Source organism: Ischnura elegans, chromosome 1 (genome assembly GCF_921293095.1).
Source record: "Ischnura elegans chromosome 1, ioIscEleg1.1, whole genome shotgun sequence".
NCBI classification, from domain to species: domain Eukaryota; kingdom Metazoa; phylum Arthropoda; class Insecta; order Odonata; family Coenagrionidae; genus Ischnura; species Ischnura elegans.
Window position 1 is genome coordinate 92430286 of NC_060246.1, and position 25501 is coordinate 92455786.

The 25501-nt window shown below is 40.5% G+C and overlaps 2 protein-coding genes across 3 annotated transcripts in view; one reads left to right on the plus strand and one right to left on the minus strand.

The window, feature by feature from the left end:
- Positions 1-23797, minus strand: part of LOC124166131 — a 28684-nt gene extending 4887 nt beyond the window's left edge. The window contains exons 1-3 of one of the 2 annotated variants that reach the window (XM_046543792.1): positions 23652-23797; positions 3825-3953; positions 2542-2706 (exon numbers count right to left, since the gene is read on the minus strand). In XM_046543792.1, coding sequence (XP_046399748.1) covers positions 2542-2706; positions 3825-3884 — 225 coding nt within the window. In that variant the 5' untranslated portion in view covers positions 3885-3953; positions 23652-23797. Of the gene's footprint in view, positions 1-2541; positions 2707-3824; positions 3954-8054; positions 8163-23651 lie in introns of those variants that run through there. The other variant, XM_046543797.1, reaches the window with a different exon arrangement.
- The window catches only part of LOC124165975 (adenylosuccinate lyase), a 400694-nt gene that overhangs the window by 313406 nt on the left and 61787 nt on the right, over positions 1-25501 (plus strand). The window lies entirely within an intron of this gene.

Genomic DNA, 25501 nt, shown 5'->3' on the forward strand with positions numbered 1-25501 from the left:
TGGAAGGGACACAACCACCGTTTACGGAGAGGACGTAAACGCGAGAGATGGGCAACTTTTATCTCTTCCCGTGTCCCGTACACGGAAAGCCAATCAAAGCGATACAGCATTGTTGGCGCCCATTGCTGAATATAGCAGTTGTTGTTGTCGTGCAACGTGAGCTGAAGAGAAGTCAGTTAAGGTAAGCCATTACTTAATTTAATTTACGTGCATACTATCCTCGTCGATTTCGAACATTCTTAAAAACTCATCCTACACGCAAGTGAAAAGACTGAAGACCACAGACAGAACCACTTTCAATTTCACAAAGTCAATTTTCTTTCCGGCCACGGGAACGTCAATTGTGACCGCACGGTGGCGTTCCCCGTTTCACGTTCTCCCGGATCCCGTATACCGTCTCACGTTAGCGTTGATTGTGTCCCAGCCTTAATTGACCGACCCAGGTTTCGACGTGTACACGTTGTCATTTTCAAATTTTCAAATGGCAGTGTATCTTTTATTCTGTTTCCTGTCAACAAGTTCCACCAAATATCGCCATCCAGCCTTAAGTTAACAAGAAAGTCAATTGGTGCAATATATCATTTGCTACGATTGACGAAGTTTGTACACTAACTAATATAAGCTTCACAATGTTGTCAAACCTCTTTCATTCGTCTCCTACCCACTCACTACCTTTCCCATGTCAACGCTACAATGACTTCAACGAGGAACGATGATTTTCAAAAATTGTAGATCGGGTTCAGGCATTCAAATCTCTCACAATGAGAACCTTAATTTTTATTTTTCTATGACAGTTTAACAGTCTGTGTCCAACGCTTCTCTCAAAACACCGAATAAGAAGGCCTTTGACGTACGTATTGTACAATAGCTTTAAATTTGGTCTACTTTGCTGTAAAACAGTCAAACAATATGCACAGCTCCGCCGAATTTGAATGTTCCTCGTGAGCATTGATAATTAGAAAATAAATTGAGAAGAGAAATTAATCATTCAACCAGGATATAACAGGTGAGATGAGCTCTATGGCCTCAATGGCTGTGGCTGAAAATCGTCTCCAATAGTCGTAACGTTAGGTATCACGTCGCAGGTACGAGACGAATTACAGTGTTGGCTTGCTGGAACGGGAGGATTGGCAGCAGTGACAACCCCAACCTCTCTGCCAGAAACCCTCCACAAGCACTCACTCAACTCGGAGGAAACTTAGCGAAGGTAGAAGGGGCCTCGCTATGATTGCTTCGGCTGAAATACCAAATGCGCACGTAAATGTAAATACAACATTCTCTCATACAACCGGGAATATTACTTTCGGAATTTTATGGTACCATATTCCATTCCATATTCTTCAATTCCTGGATGTCATCTTCTAAGTTTCACGGTTCAGATTAGCATTAAACGGGTAAAAATGCATCAATTAATTAAGTAAATGACCACGAAACTGCGCTCAAACGAAACTCATGAGTGGAAAAGCCTAGTGCCTCTTTTCATCTAAATCCGGCCCTGCGTATGGGTACCTACTTGAATCTCACGCTAAGCTCTCCCTATGGATAATTTATTGCTAATTTATCTTACGAAACGGCCTTTAAGGCATCCGTTGGAGGGGCGGGACACCCCCCAGAGAGTTCATCGCTTCCCAGTTGAGGCGGGGAAAGGGCGGGTGCGACCTCGCCTTATGTAACTGCGGCGAGACGTGCCGAGTGTACTTGAGCCAATCACTCGTGATCAGATGGCAACCAGCCGTCTGTGAGTGTATTCATGTTTCTGTGCAGATCTGGACGTCTATTGACGTGAAAAAGAAAAATCATGGTACACGAATGAGGACCAATCAAAGCTTGTATTATTTTTAACTAATGCTTTTTCAAACTTAATATACCGACCGCTAAGCATTGGCATGTGGATAGCTTGATTTGACTTCAATAATAATAATATTTGCTATAGAAGTCGAGATGTAGGGTGGTGAATTAAGTTTTATCATTATTCTAATGGTGTAACGAAGCTAATCCTCTATTTTTTTGTTACATTGTCAGTTACACTCCTGTTGTTATCTACAATTTCCCATATTAAAGTCAGCATCGCCGTTAGAACCAAAGAAATAAGCTCAGTTTCGATAGAAATGTCCATAAAATGATGGAGAATGTTTAACTCAAGCTATCTCATCCTTAATCACATCGATACAGTCAGAGGAGTGTGTTTTGGAATTTTCATTTTTATGATATTTTATTATTTTCTTCGCTTCTCGGTGGACTACTAATAGAGGGACACTTAAGTATATGCCTTTAAGTATACATATTTGCGAAAATCAGTTGTTTGCATTGACTTAATGAAATTTAACTGCTATGGCACCAACAAAATGGCATGCTGAGAATGCGATGCTAAAATTTTGAGGGGACGCATAGTTATGCACAAGAGTGTGAGAACAAATCACTTGTCGAAGTTTAGGGAAATGGTCATTTTTCCAGATTTATTCGTAACTTTCCTTAGAAAACCATAACTTTGAACGTTTTCTTGGAGAGCGTTCATCCAGTTGTATCGCAAAATATGCTTACGGTGATCTTTCCTAGTGTTTCGCCGTTGAATGATCCCACGATGATGATGCAGTTGAAGAGGATGAAGCCAGCCAGAGTCATATAGGCGACGACGATCTTGTCAACGTTCAGTCCGGGGAAGGATCCAGAATCACGTAGGAGGGCGATGCTCACGACGGCCAGGATCTAAGGATGCGAAACATGATTTAGTTATTTATTTGCTCAAACCCAAAAATGTCCAACGCATGGGGTTAGTAACAATAATAAATAAATTCATTAATATCTAATATCAATTATGGACACAATAAATAAGAGAACAAAGAGGAGATATGAGATGGAAAGGCGCTTTTACCGATGGCTGAAACTATTGCGTGAGTCAGTTATGTCAAGGGGAGGGGAAGTGCCAGAAAGGGTTTTGAAAAGGGTAGGTAAACAGTAAAATAAGGATCGTTGGGAATTTGACAAACGGAATTTAGTTAGGTGTAAAGTTTCCATTTATTTACTTTTCATTAAGAAAATTTACTGACGCGTTCACTGTTAGTTTAAGCCTTAATACCTTCCTACAAAATACTCGCCTCACCTCCAGCATGCATTATGTAACGGCGAAGTTACATAAAGATCATTGGCTTGGGCTCCATTGGAAACGAGGTAATCTACTTGTTGAGCTAGTTTGCCGTGAAGCAGTCCGGTTTATGTATCCTACATGTCGCTTACTGCTGATATACACGTACATATGATTTTTCAGCGGTTACATTGGTAGGATGGAGAATTAATAAAAATACGAATGTAGTATAAATTTATTACCAATAAAAATACCAAGTTTTATTTTGTATACCTTTAGATTATTTTTTGTGATTTGCAAAGATTATTGGAGAATAGACGTATTTCAAGACAGGATCTAAATACGTACTTTTCTACACAGTTTTTGGAAAAGTCATAATCATTGTGTCTCTTCCCCTTCCATAGAACATCTGTCGTGGAAGCCTGTATAATTTCCCCGATTCATGTCATGTGCAGGATAGCTGATGTCACAGTCTCGAATGAATGTGTTTCTTAACTTTTCACCGGGAAAAATACATATATTTTCACCAGTTAACCAGCTCAATAGCCATTATATCTAAGCATTCCTTTGAGGTAAGTTGATACGTTAGCATTCCTTCGAGGTTATATAATCGTCTCATTACTCTGGGTTATTACTATTCATGCTTCCACCTGCAAATAACTCGAAGATGAGATTACTCGCATTTTGCGTGGTGATCACTTGGATTCTGTGATCTTCGCGATGAAAATCACAGGGCACTCACCAGTTCCACCCACTTCAGGAGGAAGTTTGGGGTTTTGAGCTGCTGCATTAGGTCTGCCATTTCTGCGGCGTCCGGTGGGCGGTTTGTTTCTGCTTTGATGACCTTTGGAAGCTCACGATTCCGTCACCTCTGGAAATAAAAGCGAAAGCTGTGAGAAGAGTCCGCTACGCGGGGGTACATATATTCGATGGGAAGAGTCTTGTCGGAAGTCTAAGCTGACGAATAGAACGCGTCGTTTGATTTTTCTATGACAGCCGCAATCGTGATGAATGGTTTAGGGCCATTGAATTGAGTGAAATGGAATGGCGATGGCTGTATACCATGCATAGGATAGGCTGAAGCCCTACTTGGACCACCCAATATGACCGATGACAATGTATTTTTTCGCAAAATTTGAATGTGGTGATAGTGCTTTTAAATTGCTTAAAAAATGGGATCTCTGGAGGAAAGAAGATACATATTTAGATAATTTAGTGGTGGTCATATGAAAGGTATAATGGAGTGTCTCTCAGAAATGAAGTCTTTTCCAAGCTTGGAGCGCAGAGATTCCAGCAGCATGCATTTCAAGTAAGAGAAAGATATGGATTAAGCATAAACTGAGAGTGAGTTCATAAAATCGTTTCAGGCTTGGTTTTGTGGAAGTTCGCTATATTCATGACGGAGAACACAAATGGTAATTGAAAATGATGCAATGTGTTGAAACCACGGTCGGTTGTCGGGTGTTGAATTTAAAAGTGTGGAAATCACCATTTATGTTCTTCATCATGGATGAGAGTGAGTTGTTTTCGAGGAAGGCCCATGTAAGAAAATTATTTAAATCGTCACCTAAAAAATAATCACCACCATGCAATGCGTCCCTTTCAAACATCGTGGTCATCAAAGAGATACAATATTAAAAATAGTGCCGGGTTGTGAGATCCACCTAATGTTAGCATGCTACACTCCAAGCAACTCACAACTGTGGCAAAAATACACTCACTTAGAAAGCTAAACATTTCTTACGGTTAGCAATTAAAATAAGTAATTATATGACCATGCTGTATTGATATTCAAGTGATACGAGAAAATCGTTCCACTCGAGTCGAATGATTATTTTTTCCATTGCGAATTTATTCCTCCTGTATGCATACATATCATTAAACAAGTGCACATTTCTACGCTCAATCCCTTGTTATGTGGTAGCTAATTGAATATATTATTGTTCGCGGAAAAAATAATTGGCGCCTAACTGAATCTCGGAACGCTGAGATGACTACATTAATATCACTAAATTCCATTATGTGAGAGGTGGCAGTGGCTATGTAAACCAAATGTGCCAATAAGCAAAAATAATTTAAATTCTTAGTATTCTAAAAGCTTGTTGGCGAAAATCGGCATTACCGGCTGAAATTCCACTCTCCCAGCACTAAGTGATTCTTCTCAGCATCTGCCGAGGAAACGCTCAAGTCTCACATGAAGTGAGAGAGCGGAAAATAATTTCCTCAATCGCATTATATTTAATATCTTTTACGACGATCAACGACAGGAACCGGTTTCTCTTCGGTCCCATGATATAGGTCGGAGTGTCACCTGACTTTATATTCGTGAGAACACTTGGAATGGTGGAACAACGTTTCAATGAGGTGAAACTCACTCCTGCTTTCAGCCTTTCCCTTGAATAAACTTTTTTTAACGCATATTTATCCATAATACACCAAAAACTATTAATGGAAGTGGCAGCGAGTCAACGATTCCCATTTTTTTATTTTTTTACAACAGTGAAATGAACATTTAGCTTCGATTGGAATTGAATAGTCGCGAACCCTGATTATGCTAAAAAATGTTCACTCAGATAATGGCGACGCTCAGAAGCGACAAATTCTAAAGTAGTGTTAACTCGATGCATTAACCCGTGCAAGTACGTGGTTGGACAAATCCTCTGATATATGCACGAAATGAGAACAGGATCTACGACCTGGAAATTAATTCGTGCATTTGCACATTTTGAGTGTTTAAACGGTGGAATGTTGATGGTAAATGTTTTCACCCATCCACCTGCGCGGGTAAATACATGGTGTCAACGCGCCTTTAAGCCTGAATCACGTGATACTTGGACTCGCACAAAGTTCGTAATGGTTTGTAGGAATGATAGTATGTTATGTTTCATTTTTCACTGAACGTAATGTAAGCGTTGGTATAAATAATTGACTTCGCTATCCCCAACATAATTGGTCGACTACTATTAGGTCCTACTAGGAGCAGTAATGAAACGAAACGAATGATCGCATCAATGTAGAGAACAAGATAAAAGTCAGAATGCTGGCGACGCTGCAGAACTTCCATCCAGCTCTGAATCCCACGATACCGGACCTTGAAAAATCCATGAATGCTTGCTAGTTTACTCGGAATAGAGAAAAGTGAAATATCCTGATGATTGAGTCATAAAAAATCGCGTTGTACTCCTCACCGATCTCAACCTTACGATGTCGGTGTATTTCCCTAAAGAGAAAACAGAACCGTGTAAAATCTCCTGTGCCCTCGTGGTCTTAGAATCTAGTTATTGCGGGTTGAAAATTAATGGTAGACGCGATAAAGTTTCTGATATAAGTGCTCGCGGCGTTCAGGTTCGCAGTAGGGTAGATTTCCGGAATCCGTCCGCGTTGTCATTTTGATGGCGACGTTTCTCCAGGCCAGGCTGAAGGCCTGAGAGCCCCTCCTGCACAGATGCACACATTCCGCACTGCAAAAGTTTTACTCAGTTGTGTTAGTTATGGAATCAACTTAGGTCATGGCGTTGGGCTCCTGACTTTTAGCGGACGTGCGTGAACATGTGTTGTGCGGGTTGCCTACCATTAAATTTCCAATTGCAATAACCCGTCTCTTTGGCCGCAAGAGCACGTGAGATTTTGAACAGTTTAATTTTCTACTATGAAAAATACTCCTACGAAGTATGAATTAATTCCAGTGGTGAAACTTCTTTGAAGGTTCCTCACGAGACGGACCACAATGGATGGATGCACTTGAATCTCCGGAGCACCTCCTTTTCGGCTTGAATGAGCTTGACGGGTGGGCGGGGTCCATGATCAATCTCGCCTCCCTTATGTTCCCTCCTGGGGCTAAAACTAGTTTCACTCGCGATGGAATAACAAATGATTTGTTGCCGGAAGAGACGGGTACGTGGAAATTCCTATCCATGTTGCTCGACTACTCGAACTGGTCATTGGCTGCTTTGATGAATCCCAAGTTGATACCCAAGTTAATAGCTATAAGCGGATTGTATAGCTTCATTTTATTATTACATCTCAGTTTTCATGCATCGTTGATAGTTTTTTTAGTTTTATTGGAGAAATCTTACGCAGTCATCGGAACTAATCGGAAAACCTATCAGGATCAAGCTGCAGAAATTTCTGAGTACCGCTCAACGTAATCCTTGACATGAAACAGCTATTTCCCGATCATTGTTGAATTGAGAGTTCATCACTATTTTTTGCAGAGGCCACTATTTTTAGACTGTCAGATTTCGCGATATATTTTTAAAAGACGACATGACACTGTGCATCAGAATCTCGACATGGTTGAGGTTCGACACTATAGAGACAGCCGAAAATCAATCGATGGAATGATGGCCAGACGACACTGTAGCCTCAACACCACTGGTAACGGCACGAAACACCAACATCCAAGGGCTATCAACTTTGCAGCGTAGGCAAACACGCAGATACAATGGAGGAACAGCATAAACAAAAATCACTCCGTTAAAATATCGCAGACTGTTTATAATAAGGAGAGAAATCACTTTTCCGTTGCGCAGCGTACATTAAAAAAGAACACATCCATAACCATACGTCAATCAGCAAAGAAATAGAGGCTCAAGTGCACTTTTAATCCGGTAATTATCGTCACCTTTCCCGCGCAAACCGCTGAAAAGGTAAACTGATGAAACTTATACATACTGTCCGCTGGTTCACTGATAATGACAACGTGTTTCGACTCTAAGCGTCATCGTCATGTCCATCAAAAATAACAAGACCTGAATTGTATAACAGGAATTGTTATTTCTATTTGACCTGATGGCGACGCTAAGCGCCGAAAAGCGCTGTTACTCTTTATTAACCCGTGGACAGTACAATAAGTTTTACCGTTATCATTCAGCTTGATGTTCCACCACATCTCGCCAAACACAGTTGAACGCTGAAAAGGTGCCTCAAGAGGGACGATCCCAAAAGGACCTCGCAGGTTGCTCGTACGTACCTCTGCGTTCTACGGCTGAAGCGAAGCGTCTGTGCCGCGTTCGGAAGAGAGAGAGAGAGGGAGAAAGCGGATCGTGAGAGGAAGGGAGGGAGGGAAATGCGGTCTCGGGAAGGAGAAAGGACGCTTCTTGGATCAGGAGCGGCGGGGAGGTAGAGTTGTGTGAGCCTGAGGTTGTTTGGCTCGTTGGTGGGCAGTGAGTAGATGGTCGAGGGTTGTGGGAGGGCGAGGCAGTTGCCTTTCCCGCCTCCTCGCATACCGCCACGGTTACGTGAGCGCTACGCCTTCGAGCTACGCATCATTGTCGACGTAATTCCATCGGGGGGGGGGGGGATGTACTTGGCACTGCACGGGATTAACCTCATCGGTCCCCACCTAATGCATACAATTCATCGACGTTTAATTTTTTTTTCTCGCTTGGCTGAGTGAAATGTCGTTATTGCTATTATTTCAACAATTCCTGACCGATGACAACATTACACAGAAGCAGTGGCGTAGCTAGGGGGAGGGGGCAAAGAGGGACACGTGCCCCCCCCCCAAACTAGTTAATTTAAGCCGAAGAATATTAATCAATAAAAGAACTTTATTCCACTCCACCAATATGCTTTAGCAAATCAGCTTCCCGACGACCCAAAATTGTGTGATTTTAAGTTCCACAATAGCATAAAATGTGATTTCCACTGATAAATATGTTCGCATTTTTCCCCTGAGGTTAGTCCACCTCCCTTCGGGTCGTGCCCTCCCTCAACAAGTCGTCCACACTACGCCTTTGTACAAAAGCATGGTTCACAGAAATCGCTAATGCTATTTGCCAGCATATAATTAAACAGAAAACATGAAATCCAAACTAAATTTAGCGGTAGATATATCCAGGGACTGAAGTTAAGATTTTGATGCTTTCTCAGGGAATAATGTGGTTAAAAGTTTCTCGGGATTTCCACCGGGTGAAAAACTCTTTATTTTAGCCAACGTATCAAGCTCCGTCTCGGGGCTATTCCTCAGTATTGCTTCATCCTCATCAGACCTGAAGATGAGCCCTGAATCGGAACTCGAAACGTAGGATAAAATGCTATATTTAAACCGGTGGGAATCCCGAGCAAAGTTGAACCACTGCACGGGATTATTCCGATCAGCTTTCATTCCGAACGGTTGATTCCGATTGGTTGCAATGCGGTCTGAATTCGTTCTATTTGAAAATATTCGCTCCGACGACGCACTCCTAGTGCTTATATTGTCATCGGATTTAAAATTTTCAAACCAATCATTTCCGATCCTGGTTTGGTAGCCAATCAGAATCAACTGTTCGGAATGAAAACCGATAATAATAAATCAGAGCAGCGTTAAAAGCACCCTCCCAGATATTCATGTGGGTGTGTAGGTACTGCAGGAATCGGAATTGCTCGGTATGGCCTGCTATATTATTTCTGCTGTATAGATACCTTTTTCTCAACTTATACGCAACCAAACTCTACAAATGAGGTACCAAAATGCACAGAATTTATCAGAGAACATGCGACGGCATATCTTACTTGCTAAATATTGCTATTGTTTCCTAAAATTGGTTTTTAATAATCAAAAAAAAAACAAAAAAACGGTAAATATTCCTGACGTTAACGGCGCACAAACTGATAAATTTGTTCATTTGCAACAATATCTCGCATTCTTTAAATAAATTTTATCAAAATGTGGCTGATTCCACATTCAAGTCTCCTGTTGATACGTAAGTATGAGTCATCATGTGCGTTTAACAGAGGATAGTGTAATTACTTCCAATGTTGTGTTTAAAGAGGTCCTCTGACCTCAATTTGTACATGAACATTCCAATTAAACTTGTACATAAGACCCTGCCTTTTTTTCTACATTTTAAATTAGAAACGCGCCTATCCCTCTGTGGACCTGCATTGAAAAGAGCGGGGGAAGCCCGCTGGGAGCGGGCGCAGCACGCTCGTACTTATATATGCCGCGCCCTCGTTCTTATGAATGTGAACTTCTTAAATGCTAAGAAATGTCAATTTAAATTCAGGTAAGAAACAACACCAATTAGTGAATTAGTATTTTTAGGCCTTAGTTCGTTGATTAGTGAGGGAAAGAATCTCAATTAATGGATTAAAACAGCCGAAGTTGTTCCTAATGAACCCTCTATCTCAGTCAACCTAAATAAGTCTTTAAAGTAGAAAAAAATCATTGATTCGAGAGTATTGTGCGATGTTAAAATTTTTTAGTACATTCATTTTATCTACTTTATTTTTTGGTGTAGACATGTGATTTGCAATGAATATCAATCGGGGAGAATAATATTCTAGCTCAGTTTTTGCTGGCAGGGCTGCCTCTTTGCTCTACAAGATACAATTATGGCCGGTAGAGTATTTGTGTTACTCGATAACACCAGCTATCTATGAGTCCATATCGATAGTTTCACGAAAGGGTTATATTTATCTTTATTGCCCTTCGTTACCACTTTTTTTCTTCGTGTTCTTTCTTCGCTTACAGTTCGCTACTCTCAACACTAGTTTGTGCTGAGAGGGTATGATAGTCGTCGGATATTTCTTAATTATCTCGAGTCATCGACCGCTAATAAGAACCGGAATGAACTTCTGGATAACTTTGTCGGTTATGCACCCGAAACCTTGAAGTGCTCGCCACTCCATTCCGCAAGGATAATTATTTAACCATGTGTCACGCTAAATCAAAAAAATGCGTTATATTAAATTATAATATTAGGGAAAAATTAGCTCCAATAGCTAGGCTAGCAATAAATTCTAGTCAATGCCTAGTTTTTGTCATTCTTCACCCCGAAGTTTGCCGGAATTTTTCCAGTTCAGTACAGACTTTTGTTTTTAATATAATAAAAAAATAGGTTTCGGCGAAGGGATCAATTACTGAACCTGTAAAAAGATTCCAACGCCGTCTCTCACTACTTTTACTTTCTTCTTTTCGATATCCCAATCGTTTTTTTTTTTAATCTCGCCATCGTAGTGGTGGAAGCTTCTTCGTTCGTGTTGTAACCCTTGACCTCCATTCGTTATTCCATCTGCCTTATACACCAGAGCTCGAGGAAATACTCCTGTGTCAGTAAAGGCCTCGATGATTTTAGGTTTATTTTTAGGCCTTACCTCGATTCATTCATTCCTCGGTCGCCACGCGGTTTTCAAATCGTCGATTTGGTGGCGTCAGTGTTGTGACGCCGCTTTCGAGCCGCTTACTCAACCATCTCCCTCGTGAGCACTCGTGATTGTAAATCCCAGGATCATGATGTCATCGCAGTCGCCTCGGGAATGCTGAGATGGAAGGGATTACGTACAAACCATGTGAGTGATGACATGTGAGTTTGTAAGCTTCATTGCTCCCATGTGTGTGCTTCATTTTTAGTTCTATTTTTACCCTAATCTAGCGTGATTCACCTTCGTAGTTTTCGTTCCGGTCTTCTAAAATAACCTTGAGGAGGAGACGGGAAAATTTAGTTGGCCACGTTATGAGGCATGATGGCCTGATTAAAACAATCATAGAAGTACAGGTGGGAGGGAAGGAGGGCAAGGGTGTCCCGAATGAGTTACATAGGACAGGTTATAAAGGGTGTGAGAGTGATAGATGGTAAAGATGTAAGAGTCATCATAAGAAGTATGGAGAAAAAAAATAGTAAAAATTAATCGAAGGTTTACAATTTGGCGATATTTGTAACTTCATTGACGGTAGCATTGGATTTCAGATCCACTTCACAAAATTAAAATTGACCAGGAAGTAATAATATTGTACTTGTTGAAAGTAGCTGTTATTTTATTCCGAATTTCGCGTTTTCCAATACGTCGTCATGAAAAGCCTATCGAATTGGTTAGCGGAAAGGAAATATTAGGATGGTTGACCTATGATGATGATCAGTTTTTGTTAGAATTCAATACGATCCTTTCCCAGTACCACTGTCAAATTTACTGCCAAAATAGTAATTTTTTTACAAAAATTATGCTGACTTTTTTTCCTAAATACATTTACATAATTCGCTGCGAGTCACCTTAGGGTGTTTTGCAGTTGGTGGCCAATCACCACCTTATAACATCCAAGAGGTCATGCACACCTCATGGTCTAAAAAATATTGCACATAATAACAAAATTTCAAGCTAACAAACAGTCATGCAAAAGCAAAATTTGCCGACGGTTAGTAATTCATATAGGAAATCTATAATATGAAAAGAACAATGAAAAAATATAAAATACAATTAGTCGTCCTAGCGAGTGATGCTATTAATTTTACTAATCAAGGCACTGTTACTGTCCCTGGTAGTAAGAAGAAAGAATGGGTGAAAGATAAATATATTTATTGAATTTAGAGAATTGGATTTGGGGCCCATGTGGGTGGATAACGCAGAATTTTGGCTCACTTTAGTGGGTACCACTTAATTTCCCTTGGACGCTTGTTTAGCCTGTTACTATGACATATTTCTACTCAATTTAAGCAGACTACAGCAGCTGTCCATGAATTTTCTATTAGGGTACTCGTTTTGTTTGTATTTTTAGGTGTATGATACTGTCGCGATGGTTAGGTCGATCCGTGACTCACCAGCCTGGCCACCAGCCTCTCATCTCATTGCTTCCAGGGTTTTATATTTCACTCAGAATTGAGGTCACGGAACACTAGCTGACGCATAACCTATGAAGCAAGAACATCTTCAACACTAGCTAACGAGTGCTCTCTGCGAATAGCCCATGCCCTCTTGCATATCAAGAAAAATTACTCATTTGCCTACGTAGACGCCAGGCTTTATACCACTGTGAGCACCAGCTGTGAGTAGAGAGAATAAATACCGCTGTTTATTTTTCCATGAGCTGGTTGGAGAAAGTAACGGCTCCGCCAGTGCGGTAGTTAGTTTCTTTCTGTTTACCACCAACAATTACCTTACACCAAGCTTGAGCTGTTTCCAACATTTAAGCCACATCCCCACAGGCCACCGCGTTTGACACCGGGCCATATTTATTTTCCGCCTTGTATTGCGGTTAAATTTAAAAAAACCGGCAGATGTATCAACTTGGTTATGGGGAAGGTTACGATATTATTTGGAGTACGCCGAAAATAGTTTGTTGTTGATTTTAATGTTTTATGAAAAACAATTTACACAAGATAGAATGTTAAATTTGTTCGTACTCCCACTGCTGGGAGGTTACCCCCCAATCACCCGATTAGCTTGTCCCTATCCTGGATCCGCCACTGTTTTTAGCTCCACTGACGGTTTCATTGGAATTCAGATCCACATGACAAAATTTTAATCGACCTGAAAATAAAAATATTGTACTTTTTGAAAGTAGCTGGTGTTTTTTCCCCGAATTCTGCATCTTTCAAGCTTGGGCTTATTGTGAACTTCATTTTTGGAATGATGCAGAAAAATAAATATCCGTAAATTTTCATCTACTATTGTAGAATTGATGTCTCTGAGCATCCTGCTATTTAGCTCCATACTCAAAATTACTGACTTATAATTTCCCTTTTTTCCCGAATTTCGCGTATTTTTGGCATAGTATGAACTTCATCTTTGGAATGACGCAGACATAAAAATCTGTAAATTTTCACCTAAACTCATAGAATCCTTTCCCTTGGGCTACAACCTTGTCGCGGTGGAAAGTCTTACGCGTTCCTATGACCCCTAGAGTTGCACTGGCGGGATTAATTCTTAATTATTACCCCATGACCGATAGGTCGAAGGGTAGGAGCCAGACGAAAGGTAGTCCATGTGATGGTGTCACGTAAAAAAAACACCGTTGGCTTGGAAGTGGGAAACCCAGCCAACCATCTCTTCCCCGAAAACATGGAGTACAACCAAATGAACCTCGAAATCTCATCGACCGGGAACCGTCCGCAAAGGACGGGTGTCGGTCACGGCAGCGAGGCCGGCAAGATCCTCGGGGTCGTCAACATGAGAAATCCTTGCAGAGACTTATGATCATCTAGAATCAATCGCTTTGAGCATCCTACAATCTGTCTACACATTCATAAGTTGACAAACGGACGTAGGATTTTCCTTTTTTTGCCATCTGCTTGAATACCTCACCCCGGCGCACGCTCTTACTGGTCAAGTCTTATCGTGATTGCCGTACCCTTCCGCTCGCCCTGCCTCGCCACCCATTCATTCCGTTACGTAATGCGATGCGAACGCACCGTCGCGCACTCCGCAAAGCAGCGCGCGCTCGCCGCGACAATGACATTCGTGCTGGGGAAGGAAATTCTTTCGCATTGGGGGAGGAGTGGGGGGGGGGCGGAGAACAAGTGGCATGACCTAAGCGTGCGTTATCTCCTTTCAGACTTCTTTCTCCCTCAATCTCCCACAGAATCCCTGACCCCTCTCTCCACTCACCCACGCGCTCCTCATTTTCTAGTGGAAGCGGGCCAAAGGGTTTTTAAGACTGGCCGACTGACTATGTGAGCCCCCCACCATAGACGCGCACCCAATTGCCACCCGCGGCACACACACAATGGTGGCTGGAAACGATTGGACGAGCTTATTGTCTGTGCTTTGGATGTGGTGGTCGGTTTCCTGTTTTGTGGCCAGTTAACGGAGCATCACCAGCCGCGCCCCACTCGGGCATCTATCCAGTCCATGTCGACCGAGTGTCCCCTCTTGTGCAAGCACTTTCAAAGAATGCGTTACTCCAATTCAAAAAATCAAAAGAGAAAACAATGCAAACAGATTGGTTCGGAAAAATATGAAAATTGGAAAAATAATTTTAAAATATATAATTTCTATGCATTATTGATTTCATTGTTGTATTGATTCTAATTTGTGCAAATTTTCTTAGTTTTTAAGTTTCCTTTTTCACACAAACACCTCATTATACTGTCAACGGTACACATACACTATTTTTATTATGCTTTTATGAACTGGTTGAGGTGAGTTTTGTACTCACTGGGAGCTCGCGCCTTTGGCGTGGTCACTGTTGTGAAGAGAGCTCGACCTTCGTTTCCTGACGTATTAATTGCTTATAACTTTCGCTATTATCTTTTGATAGTAGAAAGATGATAGCGAAAGTTTTCAGCAATTATCTTTAGATAAAATTTTATTGCACTGCGGTCTACGCGGGATTTCGCTTGTTTTCCTACGTCTCCGACGCATGTCGGGCCAATAGCCATCCCGGAAGAAAAGAGTTCCAGATAATATGCGTTACAACTGCTGCCACACGCTCTCTAACAAATATAAACTTGAAATATCATGTTGACAAGCCCTGAAGAGGAAATTTCCAACTCTGGGATCATGCTGTATATGTGTCTAAAACTACAGAATACTATGTAAATATCCATTGTACACTGGCAAAATTGGAAATAAACTATTTAATTCTGAATTCTTGAAAATTTCAGAGCTTAATAAAGTGAGATCTCGTCATGAAGCACCTGTATCTCAAATGTGAAGATTTTATATTCCTTGCTGAGATAAAAATTCTATAAGGAGATACAGTTTATCATTGGCAAGTATCTTCTTCATCTTACATTTTTTACGGCCAAATCAGTTTTTTTTTTAAACATTGGGGTCCTTACGAGGATGGATCACTTTCAGTCAATCAGGCGTGCTATTTTTCTTGACGTTACGTGTGTTTAAAAAATACGCTATAATATTTATATTTTCAAGGAATATGAACTAGATCCTTTTCAATACTTATCTTTATCTCTAGTATAAAAATTATTCCTCTGAAAATATGATGGAGTGAAAATGTTGTATTTCAGATAAAGTCAAATCTAGACGAGGTCTACTCGATGTTCCTTGAAAAATTTCAAGGTAACAGCCTGTATACCAGGAACATTTTTTGGAGAAGACGGTTCGAGAGGGAGAGATGGATCCTCTTTAACGGTGCCGACATAAACTTATAGAAATTATATAATAATGAGCCTCTATCTCCACTTAGCGGTTGGTCCCGCCTTTCCGTGCGTTAAATAATTTAAAATGCAAATTTAATTAGTTTTCTTTTATCACGCACAATTGAATCACTGCGCATGTGCTAGTGGTCAAACTCGCATGCAGTATATGCTAAAGAGAGAGAGAGAGAGGGAGGGATAGTGAGAGAGAGAGGGAGAGAGAGAAAAGTGGGCGTGGCATTAATTTTCCCGCGCTCCCAATGGATTCTCTCGTTTATCCCTTTTCGTGTCATCCGGCGGCCTCCTTCCGACCTGCTTTTATTTTGGTGCCCTCGTTCACTTTTGCTGTGGGAAGTCTGTGGCGACTCGAGTCAAATATAAATTCGGAATGATGAATTTTTAAGAGAAAAACTAATGCTACCCCACCGAACATAAACGCTATTTCAAAATGGAAGTGTGTGCTAAAAATCTTACATCCATTTCTAGTTGCAGCAGAAACGATACATTATGAGGGATATTTTGCCGAACGAATAGGTGCAGGAATAAGTTTTCCAGCAAACAATAGCGGATTTCAATTCATGCTGGGAGGGACTCAGTGCGCGTTTCTTCTTTTCTTTGTTACTTACTTGAATTTTTGAAACGAATCCAATCCTTACATGATCGTAACGCCACCCGCCACGTGCCTGTTGAGGCGGCATGCGATGCATTATTTAAAGTATAAATGTAAACATCTTGGAGTAGATGTCTCCAGGAGGAGTTCCACTTGAGGAAGTGTCATAAGTTCCGTTTGTATGATAGTGATGTCGGCGAATTGCTCCACCCCGTCTCCTATGTTTGTTAGCAGATGACGCCTCGGTGCGCGGTTAAGTCCGCTCGTTTTATCGGCAACCAGGGTATTTTTTCCTGATCGAATTAACGGGTGCTTAGTCAAAATATCTAAGGAAAGCTTTAGGCCCCGGGTACGATACGAGCGGCGAGCGGCAAGCGGCGTGAGCGGCGCCGCTCTGATATCGGTCCTCATTTAGTTGCGTGTAAATCCATTGAGGGTGGGTACGATATATTTGAGCGGCGAGCGACAGTGAGCGGCGCCGCCCAGTGCCGCTCATGGTTCCAAGTCCAGACCGATTTCTTTTCCACTGCCGCTCGCCGCTCAGTATATTCATCCTTCAGTGTAGTTGAAAATGTAAGCAGGGAAACATCAAAGTAGTGAGAATACGGCCAAATAAAGGAAGACTGAAGTTGAAAAGGTGAGAAACCTGAGCGGTGCCGCTCGTATTGTAGCCACCGCTGCCGCTCACGTGCCGCTCAAGTTGCCGCTCGCCGCCCGCCGCTCGTATCGTAACCGAGGCCTTACGATTCTCGCTACGACCATTATTATTACTTCATAGCGCTTGCTATATCTTTTGATATTGCTAGATGATATACATAACTTATTTGTCCTGGGTCGAAGATTTCAACTCAAACTGGCAAAATGCGGATTTTTATTTAAATTTTCGGGAATTCAGCGATGCTAATTCTAGCTGTATCTAACACTGTAAGCCTTAGCAACGAAAGAAATCGATAAATAAATACTCTTCCCGTGCTAAAGATCTCGAAGATGCTATTAAGTTGCATTTGATGCAAAGGAGGCAAGTGGCTAAATAGATATGAATGAGCGCGCAGCGATGAATTTTTCGAAAAATAAATGCTATTACCTTAAAGTCAGTGTGTAAACACTCTTTAATTGCCACAGTTTGTGCTGAAAAGCGTATAATCAATCAACCTCGGAGTTGTGAAAATTAATGATCCACATTGGGAAGAAAGTATCCGCTGAAAACAGGTCAAGCTAATTGCAAATTCATTAGAATAATTCTTTAGAACTGCGATGCCAAAGTCAGGGACATGGGCTACTTTTCCCTCCTGTCGCTGTGGTAGCACCTAAAACTGTGCAGCATGTAGCGTATTTCAATTTGCGTTAAAGTACTCACTCCTTGCAAAACCCCATAGAGCTGGCTCGTGGAGTGATGCCATGTAGATTTTCCCTGTGCCTTTTCTACGTGATTTAAAGCTACGTGGTATTTTCGGTGATTTTTTTCTCAGGCGACGGAAAACATATCCTACGTTTACTGTCTTACTATGGTAGAAGTGATCACGAGAAGAAAATAAAGGAAATGGTCTGCAAAAAAGAGATATTTAAAGTATAATTCTTTCATCGTATGTACTATTATGGATAGCAACAGTGTCTGGATTAAAAGAATTAATAGCTTCAGTCGCTAGTTCAACTCATTGCATGTTTTTATTTTTTCTATTGTTCTAATCTTGAATGGATTTGCTATAGGAATTACTGACTGTTGGCAAGTTTTGTACTTTGATGAATGTGCACGTATATTTTTTATTATACGTAATATTTTATGACCGTGTGGTGTGCATGTGGCGGTCCTCTCGCGCGCTGCATGTTGGTGATTGATCACCCCCAGGTGTACACCCTAGAGGTGGCTTGCACGGTATTATGTGGATGTGATTCTCAATTTTTTCCCCCGCATTATCGCCTTCACTTCTTCACCAAACCTCGCTTTTTTGTCGTCTCTCTCCTGTTCATTTCCTGAGTCCTCTTTTTCCGCGCCGTTGGAGTAGAAGAGTCTCCAATCCCCTCTGTAGGAATTCGAGCTAAAGGAAACAACCCACCAATCCCCCCACACGGAAGACCCTAAATTTGTTCCTAAAATAGATTCTGTTCTATTATGATTTCCCGCGTTATACATGTGCATATACATACTTCGAGAGTTTTCCTGTTCATTCAACTCTTTCCAAGTGGGTGAACATTATTAACGTAAGTAATTCTCAATTTATAAATTTATTCCTTTTTGGAACCGTAAATAAACAATTGCTTTTTCACGTACTCTAAAACTGTTGCGAGTTGAGAAAACCGGTTAGGTGAGACGTAAAGAAGAGATCTTCTGTGAACCCGCGTGAAAAAAAAAACTTCCAAGCATGTTCGATTGCTTTAAGAAATCACTTTAATAAACCAGCAGCTCAAATTAAACTGGCTCAAATGTGGATTTATACTTAACCGTTGCGTTTTTTTCCGCAGCGATACCGATTTTTATAAATCAGAACGAGTTAGTTGTAACTTTTGTATGTTATTTACAATAATTGTGCAGATTGCCAAACAGAACCAGACTTCAAGTAACCTTTAACTAGCTGAAAGTTTAAAATTTGAGAAGAAATTAAGAATGCTGGCCAGGAACAAACAACTCTTGCTCATCACCTTGCTCTTGATAAGGAGCAATTTATCGAGAAGTGTGCAACCGTTGCTTTAATTTCTACTTTAGCGAGGCACACGTGATTACATCGCCCGGAAAATAATTAGAGCTTTTGTATCGGGGTGATGTGCGAGACTTTAGGATATCAAGCGGATTGATCGAATAGAGAGAATGGGGGAGCAGAACGCCGAATTCTCATGGGCATCTTAAAGAGGATAGATGATCTAACAAGAACTTTTAAAGGGGCGCTCGTCGTATTGGGACACTGTTCGAAAGGAGACATTTCTCAGGAAAATATATAGGGATATCCAGGACGACGTAGCAAGAGCACTCAGTGAACTATTTGAAAGTTAGAAATATGTACGCTAATGAAGATGGAAGAATAAAGGGAAAGCTTTGACTATACATATGTACTGTTCAGAAGCTATTATGTTGATGGTACAACTATCATCAGCAAAATTACTGAAAGTGGTGATACGTAGGTACTTCTTTACGCTAACGTGGGATGAAATGCAAAGCGATTACGATCTCAAGCATATTGCCGAAAATTAATTTAGCTGTTAATCGGTTTACCAGAAATATTTTTATCGGTTACTATGTGATTGGCTGCAGAAGATTTGTATTCGTTAAAATAGCAAACATTATTCTGTTGTGTAAGTATTCACATGTCATTGCAAAAATATTCTTTTTGCTAATTGTACCGTGTCTGAGTTGTGGCGCTAAAAAGTGCGAGCACTCCCATGATTTGTTGCCAATGGTTGACACTACTACGACAGTTCCAAACCATTAGGACTGGTGCCACGCCCCGCGAACAAACTGGCTTTGTCACGACAAAGTTGCTCTCCCGTACCGTGTATTGGAGGCCAATGTTTCCGAATCGGGCACCTGTGGTCCCTCATGTCATACTGGAACTTGATTTGATTAAAATATAAGTGCTGTGGGGTGCTTTTTATTTTTTCAATAATAGATTTATATCTTACTAGCCATTCCCACCACAAAGTATTCCAAATGAAATGTTTTTCAGTCGGTGTCAATCCAGATCGAGACTTCGAAAAAGATGAGTGATATAAACACAATTTCCGAACACAACGTTTTACATTGTCCGTAACTCTCTATTCTTGTTGACGTATTGCCGTAGAAGGCTATCTTCAAAGTTCAAAGAAAAAACTCAATATTAAAGTGACTGAACTCTTTTCGGTTTCCCTCCATGGAGTGGCAAAGCTGACTTTCATTTGTTATTTAGATAAATCTTATATAAGAGATAAGTCCCTAAGAGATAATTGCCGGAAATAATTTATGCTGCTCTTTCAAATAATCACATATAATAGCTATTTAAAAGTAAACCCTTTTCATAAAGTATTAGTCATGATTGTTTGGCTTGTATTAATTGGTTCGCGTGCATGTTTACGTTGTTTACTGCTTTTTGACCTAGTAGTCTATATTTTATTTATAGTGTATAATTCGTCCCAGACAACTGTTTGTTTGACTTAGACGAAATGGGCGACGTAATGCCTTCTGGCTGTGGTAATCTATAAATAGGAAAACACTACATCACCGATATTTCTAAACGTCTCAGGCGTCCAGTAGATCAGTAGTAGGGCCACGTTACGACACCAAATTCAAAGCTCTAGGCGCCAGACCATTCTTCTAACACTCGAGGAAGACATAAAAGCTTTTTTAATGGCTGATGTATACTACCATATTTATATAACCTACATTTTTTGGGATTAGGGAAGCTGTTACTCCAGGCATCGGAAGTGCGTTCTCGCGAAAGCAATGCACTTGATGAATTTGTGGACAGTGAAAGCGTAGATACGCCAGTTGGGCAATAGTTGTGTAATGAAGTAAGGATCTTCCGTCGAAAAAAAAAAGATAGAATATTCTGTAGCGAAACCTAATCCCGAATGTTGAATTCGATTTGACTCGCCTGAAAGGCTAGTGAAATTGAAAAAAAAAAATATTTAAATTAATTCCATTTCTCCCATTTGTCTCATTATTTAAATGTAATTTTTTTTGAACGTCAAAAACTTATAACAGATGAAAACCGATGAAACCAATGAACTGGCTCCATTATCAAAGTTTTCACTTTTCTAGGTTAACCGACTGACACATTTTTCCTAGCACATGTGGAGAATGACAACCTTTGATGTTGTGGAATTATGAAATCCCGTCGTGACGTAAGTTTACATATTAAATTGAGGATCAGATGGCAGGATGATATTTAATGGAATGAAATTTATATTTTCAATCGTAAATCGTTGATTTAAATGCATTTCCAATCGCCATTACGGAAATAGCGAGTCTATTGCGAGATTATTTTGTTAATGAGAAAAGCTTCACATTTTGCGAATTAACAATGAATCTGCTAAGCTTTGAGAAATATTTTTTTCCCTCTGATTCCTGCTATATTTTAAACTTCTATTATGCAAAGTCCATCTTCTCGGTGGCCTTCATTTTTGAAAAGACTTCATTGTTTGCACATTGTTCAACTCTTAATACTTTGTACCTATCTCTAATTTTTCTAGCTGATCATACTTTTCGCTACCATAGTGAGCCGAAGACGCAACACATCTTGGCTTTTTCATGTATTTATATTTGGCGAACGAATGACTATATTTTAACTCAACGGATCTTAAAAGCCAACAAACATAGAAAAAAAACGTATTTACCAATCTCTAAATTCCTTTGTTAGATTCTCTCCTTTAGGGTGGGTTGTTGACTCGTATTGAGGAAACTCGAGTGAACGAGCTGTTCCTCATAATATCGCTAAATATCTACGTCAACGGCGATTTCAACTCGAGAAGACGAATTCAAAAGAAAAAGGGAAACCGAGGCGCTTGTTAATGGCTCCTATTTAAGCAGTTCCGACTCTTTGTTTTCGCGGGAATTATATTTGATGTGTTAAGTTAAGAGGAGCGCCTAGCATTGAGCAATGAATACACACAGTTATACGCACTCTACGATCGCAGAATCAAAGGAGAGAAAAAATAATTGATCGTAGTGGAAGGCACACACCGCTCCTCTCATCTAGAGGAGAGACTTCTAACGCATTCCTTGTGAGCTACGCAAGCGTCCCACCCGAGGCGGTAGGACTATTCGGAGAATAGTTCACCCGCCCTAGCTAGGCAGAAGCATCCTGGGATGGCCTCTCACTCCTAAAATGAAGCCTGAATCCCCCTCGGCTATTGGCTGTGTGCTCTTTTCTCACGATCTGCAATCCTCTCTTGAGTGTTTTATAACTATCATCTCACTCGCTCATTACGAAATACAACCTGGAGATTGGAATGGATAGATTACCTTTCCAGAATATGTTAAAGGCGAAGTGAAGTCTGAAGAGTATATCACCATATTTAAATAACCTACATTTTTTGGGATTAGGGAAGTTGATGCTACTTAGAAAGCGAATGCACTTGAAAATTTGTGGACAGTGAAAGCGTAGATAAGCTATTGCGCAATAGTTGAGTGATGAATGAAGAAGTATTGAAGTGATAGGCGGTCAGTCTCTTTCTCTGGGCCACCTCGCGCCTTGTGGAATTTTACTTGCGTTGTCTAAATGCCTTGCCAGAGATTTGAACCCAGGTCTCTTCATATCGAAGCCCAACGCTATGCCCGCTCAGTCTTTTACTGCTGTTCAGTACCATGTAAGCTAATTGATGCGTGCTTGACAAGAGTTAAACTTTCACAATTATGCAATATGCAACGGGTGATCTTCATGATCAGATCCGATATACGTGCGTCTTACTATTACACCCTATTACGCATGGTCTCTAACGTGCATAAGTGGTGAGAAAATGAGACACCGATAGGAATGGCTTTGGTGTAAGGACGGTCTATTTATTATCGCGAATCTTTTTCCGTTTTTATTTTGATCCTGAATCTTCATCGCAAAAATCCAGCCAATCTTCCAATGGTGTTGTGATGGTTTCTCGTCCAACGAGTTTGTCTTCGGTTTAAAGTAACAAAAATAAGCTGTTACGTATCAAGGAGAAATTCGTACGAAAAATGTACTCACGAAGTCTTGGTGTAACCCTTAACAATCCGTCGAACACCACCGCGCCTAACCCGCCACCTAAGTTATTGTACTCGAAATAAACGATGGCACGAGGGCCTTACATTGTAGAAGTAAGAAATAAAAACATTACGAAGATATATCTTGTCTGGGTCCAGACCACTGTCTATTCATTAATACTCTTATTTCGATTAATATAACGTTGATTTCTGGTTATAAAAAGTAAACACTAATATTACCACTACAATAAATTGATTAATTATATAGAAATAATTAGTGGACGAAGTATATTCAGTCATATTCCATTCAACGAGATCAAGTAGCCACCGATTTCAGCGAATAACGCGTAGTTGCTTACAGTACAGTGTGTTCCCCGAATCGGAAAACTAATGTTGATGAGAGATTCTTTTGGAAAAATGTGATTACGAAGTAATAATTCTGCGCAAGTACCAAAATATTATCGCCAAACCCTGGATTTTCTACTGCGTATCACTTTTCACGTGCTGACAATTGCGTCTTACCTTTTAAATCGGCGCGCGAAGACAGTAAAAGCCTTGGGGAAGTCAGTCAAGGTGTCCTGTCCTCCAGAGTGTAACCACAAGAGATAGCAAGTCTTCGACCCTTCTTCACCGTGAGAGAGCGAAACTGGAAATGTCGGAGGGAAGCGTGTGAGGGACGCAGAGGAGTTGTTTTTGTGCGCGGAAGGGAGAGGCTAAGTTTTGGGTGTTGGCGTCTCCAGCCGAAGGGGGATGGGCGGAGGAGGGGAAGTGGAGACTTTGTATGGGCGGGAAAGGAGCATTAAAGCGGGGAGGGGGGGGAGAGAAGAGGGGCGGAGAACGGAAAAGACGCTCAGGAACCGTCTCCAGTGGAAGAACCAGACCAAAATACGACGTTCTTCCTTTAGCTCGTGGCGCCTTGTAGTGAAAAAAACATACATTGTGCAAGAAGCGGGGCACAAGTTTTCTCTCCGCTTTGTTTGGGTTTGAGGGGAACATCTGATGCGTGCAATGTCCGCTGCAACCAGTGGCGATTCCAGGGGGGAGCACGGGGGTCCTGACCAGTGGCGCAGCGAGGGGGGGATTTTGGGGGATAAAAACCCCCCCCTCGCTCAAACCCCAGAGCTCAGAGAAATTTTTAAGTTTAATCCATTTAACTTATTTGGATCAGTATTACTTATAGTGTTAGAAATTATCAAATATCCCTCAGAAAGCCGTAAAACTAACCATTTTGAACCATTATTCTTCAAATTTTTCTGGAGGAGGGTCCCGGCAACTCCTGCTTACCCTGGTGGGTATGCCATACCCCACACCCGTAAGTATTAGTTGCGCTTAAAACCCCCCCTAGCCTTAATTCCTAGCTGCGCCCCTGGTCATGACCACCCTCGCATTTTATCTAACTTTCTTAATTTTTATTGGTTGTTATATCCTTTAATGTCTAAAATTGTTCAATCCCATCTATTTTACAAATGCTCTTTTACTTGATTCAAAAAGTGAAGTGAACGGAAGGCAATAGAGCATTATGACAATAATAATTATCCTACTTGATCTAAAGTACTTGTATCAATTAAAGATCATCCTTTCTTGCCAACCAAGTTGGCTCTGGCATTTTGTATTTAATGGATTAGAAAACTTTTCTTGCTGCTTGAAATTATAATAGTCGTTATCGCTATTCGGTTTAAAAGATAATATTCGAGATTACAACATAGGGGTTGTACTTAAAATTTAAATCGATTAAAAAATTCCTCTCTAACAAAACTAAAAATTCTAAAATAATATTAAAGTACAAATATATAATTTTTGTAAAACTACGTTTTATTAAAAAAAGAAAATAACTGCCTACGGCTCCTTAAATTATTGAAAATTTCAAATATGATTGATGAGAAGGAAAAGTAAGTTTTGAAGAACATTACAGATATGAAAAACGAAAAATGTGGTGCGCATGTGAGATTATAAAATTAATAATTGCTGGTCAATATATTTATATCATATTCTTTTCCTAGCGAAAGCAAGTATTATCTTTAGTTTTTGGTATCTGAAATGTTCTTCAAAACATATTTTCCTTCTCATCAATCATATTTGAAATTTTCAATAACATTAGGTGCCGTAGGCAGTTATTTTCTTGTTTTTGACAAAACGTGGTTTTTATAAAATTATATTTTTATACTTTATTATTATTATTATTTACGAATGAAAAAGAAATTTTAGACTCCGAAATGCGTAAAAAATGAGTATTTTAAAAACTTTACACTAAAACATGCCCCTCTCTTCTGGGAGATATTCCACAATCCCCGCACCCAGGTCATGACCAACCCCCCAAATTTGATGCTGAATCCCCCCCTGGTTGCAACTAACCGCTCGAGCAGCATTGGCGG